The sequence below is a fragment of the Aethalodelphis obliquidens genome, unplaced genomic scaffold (genome assembly GCF_003676395.1).
Source record: "Aethalodelphis obliquidens isolate GAN/ISIS:26980383/991018 unplaced genomic scaffold, ASM367639v1 scaffold13, whole genome shotgun sequence".
In the NCBI taxonomy this organism is placed as follows: domain Eukaryota; kingdom Metazoa; phylum Chordata; class Mammalia; order Artiodactyla; family Delphinidae; genus Aethalodelphis; species Aethalodelphis obliquidens.
In genome coordinates, this window is record NW_020837957.1 from 22,013,319 (window position 1) to 22,025,553 (window position 12,235).

At 34.8% G+C, this 12,235-nt stretch overlaps 1 protein-coding gene across 2 annotated transcripts in view; it reads right to left on the reverse strand.

The window, feature by feature from the left end:
• The window catches only part of ZNHIT6 (zinc finger HIT-type containing 6), a 56,927-nt gene that overhangs the window by 34,994 nt on the left and 9,698 nt on the right, over positions 1-12,235 (reverse strand). For both annotated transcript variants that reach the window (XR_003434330.1, XM_027114230.1), the window contains exon 5: positions 11,702-11,805. Coding sequence is in view for 1 of the 2 variants with exons in the window: in XM_027114230.1 (XP_026970031.1) it covers positions 11,702-11,805 (104 nt within the window). In the remaining variant the exon portion in view is untranslated. The remainder of the gene's footprint in view (positions 1-11,701; positions 11,806-12,235) is intronic.

Sequence of the window (12,235 nt, forward strand, 5' to 3'; positions counted from 1 at the left end):
GTTAATTCTGATGTATACTCTAGATTGAAAACCACAAAACTGGCACATTATTGTCCGCATCTTACAAATAAGGCAATGGGCACAGAGAGGTAAATAACTTGCCAAGAAAACTCCCTTACACATAAAAATTAAATTAAATTTTGTCATGTTTAATACAAAATAAACATTTGAAAATTATTAAATATATTATTATTCCTCTTTTAAAAAGTAAAGACACTGAGGAAGACCCTTCATTATTTTGGGTAATGAGAAATACTTGAAAGAGATGTTTCCAACTGCCTGAAAAGTAGCAATTTCAAATGGCGGGGGGATAAAGAAAGGAAGGTAATTTTAGGCCATGGAATAGAGTACAACACTTGAGAGCTTCAGGCAGTCCATCCAAAGCCACATGAGATGACAGATTACACCTACTGGCAGTTCTGCCTATGACCAGTGAAGGTATCTCTGAGCTAATGACTCCTGTGGGTACAAGAAGCATTAAAAGATTCTGAGCAGGTGACCATCATACTAAAAACATGCTTTAGGAAGATGTATCTGGCATCAATGTGTAAGAGTGACTGAGGTGAGAAGACACTGAAGACAGGGAGAGCTCTCAGAAGTTCCCCAATAGTCCCAGGTGAGACAAGCTGGGCCTGCATGGGAGAAGACAGCTGATAGTTGCTGCGGTGAAGGAAGTGGAAAGGGACTCATTACTGAGGCATATCATGAAGAAGCAGACTCGGTGACTGAGGAAGGACTTCCCTAACTGAACCAGTATGGGGACGCTGATATGATCAAGAATGTTTGGTTTCCATTTGTATGAATGCTGGGTAACTGTTGCTGTGGAAAGATATACCCTCTGTGATGCTGTGGCATAAGAACCTCCTTCTGACCACTGCCTACATGGCCCCAGTAAGGGAATACCTGATTGACTGAGGAACCATTAGAAAACCAGTGTGAAAGAATAGAAGTGTTAAGTCCTTGCTGTTGCTTTGAAATTTTTTCATCAGACTGTATCAAAGCAGTTATTGGAGAGAAACCATAGAGCTAATCATTTTAAATTAGTTAACAAGTTTGTACTGAGCACCTATTATGTAATCCCCCCAAATCGACCTCTCTCACCATGACCACAACTGCTAAATCCATTTCATTTTCCTTTGCTCTTTTCTAAAGTTAGTTTGCAACAAAGTACAAACCTATACTACTTATAAGACACCATACCCCCCCAAAAAAACCAAATCCACAAAAACAAAACCAAAAAACCTGTTGTTTAAGAAATGTATTGCCACATAATCGTTTAAAGAAAAAAGTGCTACTGACATTAATAGAGGTGGATAGGTATATCATCGCAATAAAATTTGAATGCTGTAATTTTATCCAAAGAACAAAAAGTAATTAAAAAAATTTTTTTTATTTAAGTAGAGTTGATTTACAATGCTGTGCTGATCTCTGCTGTACAGCAAAGTGACTCAGTTACACACATACAGACATTCTTACAAAAAGTAATTTTAAGAATCTATAAAAGGTTATTTCTTTACAAGAGAGACATCTAGTGGCTAGCTTCTAAAATAGGACTGGAGCTCAAATAGCAATTCACACTGTTGTTTAATAACGGGCACACTTCCACTATCTTAATACTCTAAGTTTAAGAGAGACCCCTAGACAGAGAGCCTAAGAACCCTGGGCCGAAAGGAAGATAGCAACTCAGTTCTAAGCTGACAGTTGTAAAGGAATGAAGAAGGACTGGGCTGCTTCGAAATGAGGGTCGAGGTCATGTGGAGACAAACTGCCAGAAGACAAAGGTCAAAAGTTGGGTCCATTCCTAGGGAATGGGAGGTTAGACCACACAAGAGAGTACATGCCTGGAGTTAAGCTAAAGATATTATTGGGGAGGAGTCTCTCAATCTAATTCTTTTTTCCAAATGACAAGTCAAAATATATTCCCCCTCACTGCTGAATCCTCAGGTCCAAATAGCCAGGAAAATAAAACAAGAGACTTAGGCAACCAAACGAGATGTGATATTCAAACACAACCAAGATAATCTCCAGGTTTGCTATCCATGGCTTTCTGTAGCAAAACACTAAAACACAACTGAAAAGATGCAGCCATGGATAAAAACATGGAATTTTATATGACAGTATCAGAATACTTTTCAAAGACTATTGAATATATTTACAACTCAAAATGTATAATGGTCCTGCCCACATCCATCAATGTCTTTTAAAATTATTATTTAAAAAATTCATTTATTTATTCTTAAAATAAGTATTATATGCACATGGTCTAAAATTCAAAAAAGGTACAAAAGGGCACGTAATTCCCATCCCTGTCCCCCTCTACCCAATTTCCCTCCCTTAAGATAACTACTATTAATAGTTTAATATAAGTATATACGGATATAACCTTTACTTTTCACACAATGGTAGCACACAATGAACATAGTTCTGTATCTATCTTTATTCACTTAGTATTTCTGGCAACCATTCCAATATTCATACATTTAGAGCTGCTGAATTTTTTCCCCATTTTAAAGGCGTACCATAATTTATTTAACCAGTCCACTATTGATGGATATTTAGATTCATACTACTCTTTTGCTATTACAAACAATGTTGCACCATATGTATGGTTATATATATCAGATAAATTCCTAAAAGTAGAATTGTTAGGTGAACAAGTAATTATCATGCCTTCCTGATCCATCTATCTTCGACAACTGACCTTCCCTTTGTTTGGGGCCACTACTTATTTTAGGCAATTAGGGCAACTTGGCGGAGAAGATCATCTGAAAACTCTCTCAAGGCACACGATAAGAAATCCTGGAGAAATACAGCAAACATACTGAGCTCATCAAAAAGTATGAAAAATTTTCAGGGGCCAAAAGGAAGCAGGAACTAAAAACCATAGTGGAATGTGGAAGCTATACCTGCTCTGGAGGCCTTTGCTTCCAAGTAATCAAGAGGCTTGGTAACCAAAAGGCTTATGTTTCAACAGCCACTGCGGGACATGAGACAAGATACTGATCTCACATAAGCTGGAGACCTCAAACTGAGATCACTGCATAAAACTATGCAGTTAAAGAGTGAACCAGAAAAATTCTGCCAACCAGCAAAGGGAGACAATGAGGAAACCTGTCCACCTCAGCTTGAGGTCTAAGGAGAGAGAAAGGTATAGGAGGTGGGGGAAAGGTTTCAATTGAGAATGAATAAGTATGGACTCCTCAAATAGGTTTGGGGTTCAAATTATTATCAGTAGTATAGTCTGATAAACTTCAGACTAAGAAATTAAAGAGGGTCCTGGATTGGTGCGATGGGTATCTGGCATAAGCAAATGCATACCACCTCCTACATGAACTTGAGTTCATAATTACATTTTAGAAAAAAACAAGGAAACAAGCCATCAAAATGAAGTCAGCAGAAACAGCAGACAGCAGTAACAAATTTCCAAGAAATTCAGACAGAATTATTTACACAAATAACGAACGCACTAAATTACTGAATAAAAAGGGAGGTTAAAACATGAGAAAGGAATACATTCTACCTAAAAGACCAGGTAGATTTGGGAAAGGAACAGAACTTCAAGAAATGAAAAGTGTAACTGAAACACAAACAAAAAGCCCACTCAGTACATGGGCTAAATATCAGATTAATTAGACACAGCTAAGGAGGGAAAGTGACTTGGTTGATACACCTGAATGAATTACCCAGAATGTAGGTAAGACCGACAAAGAAATAAAAAATTAAGATAATGTATTAGAATTTTCCAGAATTATGCAGAAAGCAGAGCAAATCCAAAGGAAGATAAATCACCCCAAAGACAAAAGTGAAGAACTTAAAAGCAATTGACATAGAAAGATTGTATAAAACATCAGTGTTCTCAATAATGGCAAAAGAAGTAAGAAAACAGTGGAATAAATAAACTGAAGTACTAAAATAAATGTCAACTTGAGATACTTCATATTCAGCTAAACTATCATTCAAAAGTAAGGGTGACCTATATGATTCATATATATGAAATTTTAAAACAGGCAAAATTCATCTTCAGGGTGAAAATTAGAATAGGTTATCTGAGGAGGAGAGGAGATAACTAGGAAAAACCTTTCTTGGGTGATGGTAATATTTTATATATTTACAGGGACTGGGTTATACTGGTATATGCATTTGTCAAAACTCAACAAATATACACTTAAGATTTGTGCATTTTATTGCCTGTAAATTTTACATCAATAGGAAACGTGAGCTTCATATCTTTCAGACAACTATTTAAACTCCAACATTATTTTTTAACTGAACATACTCAATATCATGGATGTCATTCCATGACAATACATCTGTATCTAACTGTGTTTGTTTAATGGTTGCATAGAATTCCACTGTATGAAGGCATCATTATTAACTTAGCTCAGCCCAGTACTGAGGGCTACTCGAAGCTGTTGCCAGTTTTTACACTATTAAAAACAATGTTGCAATAGATATACATGTACATATATCTCTGTGAACTGTACTAATACATTTGAGGCTAAATTCCTTGAGTAGGCAGGTATAACATTTTTAGAAATATTGTCTTCTAAAATGACACCTAAGTTTTATTCTCAAGAACAGTGGAAGAAGAAAATGGTCTGGCTAGCTCATACCTTCATTATATCAGATATTGTTAATATATGCTTGTCAGACACATATTGTGTGTGTATGTATATGTATACATCTTTCTATGACCATCTATTCTTATCCTTTGCCCCTTTTCCTAATTAGTTACTAGTCTTTTTATTAATGCGTAAGCACTGTCATATATGTTTAAAGATTTTTTTTGGAAGCGGGTCTGGTAGTCTTGATTTTATTATGGTCTTTTTTGGCCAATTTTTAAAAAAAAAATTATGTAAATTTAGTTTTTTTCTTTTACGGCTTTGGATGGGATGTTCCTCTCATCAAAATTATGAAAATATTCCCATATTTTAAATTTCATTTTAAGTTTAAGATTTTACTAACATAATGTTGTAGGTCACTTATTCTTCAAAAATAAACTTATTCATAGAAAAAGAGATCAGATTTCTGGTTACCAGAGAGAGGGGAGGAGGGGGAATTGGACAAAGGTAGTCAAAAGGTACAAACTTCCAGTTATAAGATAAATAAATACTAGGGATGTAATATACAACATGGTAAATATAATCAAGATTGTTGTGTGTTATGTATGAAAGTTGTTCAGAGTAAATCCCAAGCACTCTCATCACAAGAAAAAAATTTTTTTTCTATTTCTTTAATTTTGTATCTATGAGATGACGGATGTTCATGAAATTTATTGTGATAATCACTTCATGATATATGTAAATCAAACGACTATGCTGTACACCTTACACTTATACAGTGCTGTATGTCAATTATATCTCAATAAAACGGGAAGAAAAAGATTTTAATTCCACCTGGAAGTTCCGGTAAAAAAACTGTCAAATGGGGCTTCCCTGGTGGCGCAGTGGTTGAGAGTCTGCTTGCTGATGCAGGGGACACGGGTTCGTGCCCCGGTCCAGGAAGATCCCACATACCGCAGAGCGGCTAGGCCCATGAGCCATGGCCGCTGACCCTGCATGTCCGGAGCCTGTGCTCCGCAACGGGAGAGGCCACAGCAGTGAGATGCATGTGTACCGTAAAAAAAAAAAAAAAAAAACTGTCAAATGGCAAACAGTCTCAACCCCATTTATTGAATAAGTCATTCTCTGTATTAATTTGAAATACTATCTGATCATATACTAGAGTGCCAAATAGCCTCATGTCTATTCTCTGTTATCTGAACTAACTGTTCATTTCTACATCAACACCATAAAACTTTATTAAAATTTCATACATTTTAATGAGTCCAGCCTTATTACTTTCTTTTCCCAGGTTCTCCTGGTGCTTCTCCCATGTTTACTCTTGCAAATGAACTTAAGTCATTTTTATCATGAATCCTTTCCTTCTCCAAAAAAAAAATTTAAAAATCCGAAATCAAAACCAAACAAAATCCCATTAATATTTTCATTGGGATATCAGATTTAAAGATCATTCATTTAAGAAATAAAAGTTATTTCTATAATATTGAGTCTCTTAATAACATGGTCCTTTCCCCCCATTTGTTCAACTCTTTTAAGCCATTCAGTAGAATTTAAGTTTTCTTCATAGAGATCTTTCATATTTCTTTCAATAGTTTTTGATTAACATTGGGTGAAAGTAAACATCAAGTTACATGCCCCACGTAAGAGATGAGGCAGAGAAGTTACCTTTGAAAGAGTCACAATTTAAAAGAAGTAGTTTGGGATCTGCTATAAAATAAGTAGGGGAGCCTTATATTGCACACATTTCCTTACTAAGCTCCTCTATTTTTAACAGAGAATGTCTTTTCCGTATTGGCTCAACTTATTCTTAATATAAGCATCCCTTAACTTTTCTTTGTTCATTAAAGTTATCCATTATGACATTCCAGCAAATTCACCAGTCCTCTAAAATTTGTTGCTACTGATATTAAATACACTTTTGACATCACAGGCTGGTTAGTGTTATATCCCACTTTGACTATAAAATGAAAATTATGGTTCCTAGTCTTAGAAAAATTCACATATCACATAATTTTGCATATGATTTTAAGAGATTTGAAGTCATACTGGTCAAAAACTCCTACCATAAAGGATGCCTGGCTTAAAATGAACCTATGATTCTAAGGTACCTAATGCACTTGCTACCACATAACCTGCTGTTAGTCCTACAGAGGTAATTCAAGCAGAATGTGCTTTAGTCACACTTCATATGGGGCTATTTAATTGTTTTTAAAAAACGTTTTATTTTCAAGTAATTTCAAACTTTACAGAAAAGTTACAAAAACACCACAAAGAATTCTTCACTCAGAATGCTCAAAAGTTACCACTGGAACATTTAATTTTTTTTTAACATCTTTATTGGAGTATAATTGCTTTATAATGTTGTGTTAGTTTCTGCTGTATAACAAAGTGAATCAGCTGTATGTATACATATATCCCCATATCTCCTCCCTCTTGTGTCTCCCTCCCACCCTCCCTATCCCACCCCTCTAGGTGGTCACAAAGCACTGAGCTGATCTCCCCGTGCAATGCAGCTGCTTCCCACTAGCTATCTACTTTACATTTAGTAGTGTATATATGTCAGTGCTACTCTCTCACTTCGTCTCACTTCCCCTTCCCCGTGTCCTCAAGTCCATTCTCTACGTCTGCGTCTTTATTCCTGTCCTGCCCCTAGGTTCATCAGAACCATTTTTTCTTTTTTTTTTAGGTTCCATATATATGTGTTAGCATACAGTATTTGTCTTTCTCTTTCCGACTTACTTCACTCTGTATGACAGACTCTAGGTCCGTCCACCTCACTACAAATAACTCAACTTCATTTCTTTTTATGGCTGAGTAATATTCCATTGCATATATGTGCCACATCTTCTTTATCCATTCATCTGTCGATGGACACTTAGGTTGCTTCCATGTCCTGGCTATTGTAAATAGTGCTGCAATGAACATTGTGGAACATTTAATTTTTAAGAACTTCAATTTGAGTTTTTGTGTATACTGTAGCTCAAGCTGCTTAAACAAACAAAGGAATAATTTAATACCTAGGGAGTAATTATCTTAGTACAGGACCAAGATTGCATACGAACAATTCCAAACCCTGAATCTCTGAAATTGAAAAATTTTCATAACTCCTCCAGCAGCAGAAACCTGACTGATCTCATTTACAGTCATTATTTTCCCATTAAAATGTAAACATTTGTAGGTTTCACTGCAGAAATAGTATTGTTTGATTATATAATGCTGCCCCAGACCTACTAGGGATGAATATAATATAGTAAACATAACATATCCTCAAAGATTTCCAGTAAGAGAATGCAGATCGTTTATTATCATTGCACATTATCTACTAAGTGCCAGGTATTAATTTAGGTATTATTTCATTTACTCCCCTCAACAACCCAGTAAATTCGCTCTTGCCTGAGGTCACCTAACGTGAACCATAGGTAGAGGCAATATGCAAATTCAGGTTTACCTCAGTCAAAACCTTAACCATTTTTGAAAGTTTAAAAAAGCATTGAAAACAAGTCTCTTAAAAACACAATACTGGCGATGTGGGAGGTAAAAATAATTCTTTGATAAGATGTAGCATCCTCTTCTTCCCTCCTTCCAGCAAATAACACTACGATCATCTAAAATTTTTATCGTTTTCACATTAATGTCTGAGAAAACACAGATATCACAAAAAAGGTACTTCTAAATGCCTTTCTTCACTTTCCCCCCCTAAGAGTTAAGTACAGGACCATATATATTTATCTTGCTACTTATATATCACCTTTTAGCAATCAAAATTTTCTGCAATCCTGATCTTGCCAAACATCAAGTTCAATAAGTATGTCTTCCGTATTCATCTAAATCAGTGGCTCTCAAATTTTGCCTCTCCCCACTGCCCCCATCCCAGGGGATGTGTGTGTGTGTGTGTGTGTGTGTGTGTGTGTGTGTGTGTGTGACCAAAATCTAGTCAGTAGAAGCCAGGGATGCTGCTAAACATCCTATAATACACACGCCAGCCACTCACGACAAAGAACTCTGTGGCTCAAAACATCACAGTGCCAAGATAAGAAATCATGATCTAAATCACTGATGAAAATGCTGAACAAGAATGAACAAAATATGAACACACTAAAGAGATTTCCAAGCTATCAACCAACTAAGCAGAATATTCTAAGTATGGCTATCAACTAACAGGAAATTCACCTTAATGCTTTACTATTCATCAAACATCCAAACACAGACATTTTAAATTCAGTTCGTGGCATTTTCCATTTATAAATAATAATGGGCAATTTAACAAAGAACAAATAGAAAAATTTGGTTCCATAGATTTCAATTATTTATTTCACCAAATTATTTTGAATTATTTATTTCACCAAAATAGTTATAAGAATGAAAGATCATCTTACTACCACAGATTGGATTAAGTCAAACTTCACTCTTGAATTTTAAGATATTATTCTGAAACATGTGGCCAAATATTCCATATCTAAGTAGCAATTAAATAAAATCAAATTAAAACAAAATATCATTTCCACTTTCCAAAATAGCAACAAAATTTTTTAAAAAAAGAGACAACTCAGTGCTAGTGAGACGTTTAAACAGGTATTCTCATTTACTACAAATGGAAATGAAAACTGGCTTATCCCTAGTTTATTATTACTAGCTCTACTTTATAGATGAGGAAACTGAAGCACAAAAAGTTAGGTGGCTTAGCTTAACATCACATGGCTAGGAAGCAGCTGGTTAGAAATCTGAACCCAGGAAGCCTAGCTCCAGTTTGTGCTCTTAACTACTCCATTTTACTGTCTCTATGTTTTATAGAATTTTTTTTACAACTCTTTAAAATGCATCAAAAATGACTGGAAGACAAAATTAAGGGTGAAAAGACTGGTGAAAACATTTACAATGCATGCAACAGATCAAGATGAGATATAAGCAGGCACATTAAATGAAAAAATTCAACTGTTTAACGTCTAATCAGATATGCAAAAAAGTCTAATAATATTCAATTAAAGTGCAGTATAACTAAAATAGGCACTCATACATTTTTGTGGAAGGTACGAAGTGGTACTTTTTTGGGGAGGATAATTTGGAGTTTCCTTCAAAAGTATAAATGCATGTAGTCTCTGACCCAGTAATTCCACTTTCTAGGAACTGATCATACAGAAAAAGTCACATAAGCACACAAAACAATTTATTCAAGGATGTTTATAACAGCATTATTTGTAATAATTAAAATCTAGAAATTAGCTAAAAATGTTCATGAATATAGGAATAAATAAATTAGGATATAGTCATAGTTGAAATATACTACTTAAACAAAGTGAGGTAGATTTGCATTAACAAGTAAGATGTCCATAATATATTGTTAAATAGAAAAAAGCTAGCTGTAGAAAAAAGTGTGTGTCTTTATTCACACAGATGAATAATGTTTAACCTGAGGAGAGTCATGTAACTTTTTATACTTTTATATAAGTATTTAATATTATGTTTTACTTTATTAATTGAAAAAAGAACATGATTAGAAGAAAACATAAAATATTATCAGTGGTTGTCTCTGCGTAGTGGAATTAAAGGTGCTATTTTTTCTTTAATTTTTTTTATGATGAGGATGTATTACTTTTACAATTGCTACTATATGCTGATTCCTTCCTACACTCCAGTTAGTGTCTAGGTAAATTAATACACTAAGGTCACAACTACACAGTAGCTATCATTAGCTCCATTTTACAGATGTGAAAGCAGCTAAGAAATTGACTCTAAAGTCTACTGTGTACTATGTTGCTAAGCTCCGCATGGGAAGACACTAAAAATATAAGAAAATCAAGCCCAAATCATTGTAAATTCATGAGTAAAAGGCATAACGCAAGAAGAGTCCAATTTGCCATTTCAGAGATCTGAGGTGTTCCAAAATAACAGTATAAATTTGTGTTCTGAGCCCAGAAAATACACCGAATGTAGTATTCTTGGAAAAAACTTCCCACATACATTCATGTGTCTAAAGACCCCAAAATTAAAATTTTGAGGCTATATTAGCAGTAGTAAAACCATTCTGAATGGTTTCTTTCATAAAACAGGAATACATTTTATATTTCAGACGGCACAAACCAGTTATCTTAAATTTCAAACAAATTATGTCTATTTCTAAATATGTCAGTTTCAAAATACACAAAAGAATCATCTCATATTTGATAAATGCAAAGTATTACTTTACTCCTAGAAACCAACCAAAAAAAGGGAAAACCACCTTTACAAATATTTGTCTTGAAACATATAAAATAAGTGGATAACACCATTCTCTAATAATATAATATCTTCTGAAAAGATGGAAGGTTTATTAGAATAATTCTGATCATTCTGACTCTTCAATTTATGTAGTAAAATTGTGAGGGAACCTTACAGTTTACCTAGTACAACCCCCACCATTATGCCAATGGAGCCCGGAGAAAAGAAGTAATTTGCTCAAGGCCTCACAGTTACTAAGAGGCTGAAGCGGGGAGGACTCACTCAGGTTTTTTGACTCTAAATCCAGAATGTTGACTTTTGAAAGGTATTATCCAATAATTTAGTGGGCTACTTATAGTACTTTGGGATCCTGTTCTTTTCTGTACTACTGGGGCCTTTTTGAACCAGCACTTTCCAGAGAGCAGGAAACTCATCTCTAATGTATTATCTGTATTCACAGATTCACTACAGACTAAATGTTTTCCAAGTTCCCCTTCTTCTCCATCACTGGCTCTCAAATGAAATTCTATTTGGAATCCCAAAGTAAAAGGATTATAAAAGCCAAGCTGCTCTGGTTAAAAATATGCAGGAATTCTGCTTTGACTTATTGCTTTGTACTTGAAGCTTCTGAAATACTTTCACGGTATCTTAGGTCTCAGAGAGAAGGACAGACACGTACACACACTCTCTTCTCTCTCTCTCCATCTCTCACCCCCCCCCCCACACACCAAACCCAAACTGTTATTAAAGTCACATGACATAAAATTAGCATAAGTTCCTAAATGTTTATTTCCAATTTGTGCAGTCATCTTGTCCTGTACCAATAACAAACACCTCACAGACCACACTTTGAGTAGCAATGTTCTATAGTAAACCAAACCTTAAAAGATGTTCCTAATCAAATCAGAACATCTGATATACTAAGAAAGAAGTCAGACACTTACTTCTTATCAAAAAATGTTGAATTTTCTTTCCTTTTGGTGAATCCATTGGGTAGAAGTTTTAAGTTAATAGCTTGCTTTCGAGCACGATTTTTCATAAAGTACATCTAACAACCAGAAACAAATAGGCAAATTAATATTAAAATGCCTTAAATTCCAAAAGCACGTAAAACAACGTTCAAAACATAATAGTTAAGATTTATTGAGTACTTATGTTTCACAAACTGCCCTAAACAGCAATGTCTCATTTAATCCTCACAATACTATGAGGCAGGTACTATTATTACTCCCATTTCTGCTATTTCAGCTATTTCTGAGACGTAAAGCCTACATTCAAATCCAGGTCTGTCTAATTCCAGAGCCTGTGATTTTAACCATATACTCTATAAGCCAAAAGAAGAATTTTATGGGGATTTAAAAAATACAGGTTTTAGCAATCACAGGGATTACCTATACAGTTCTTTCTTTTTTTACTGATGGTTTCATACCATAGTTAGCTATGTATATATATATGCCTGTTTCTATTACTAGTCAGGT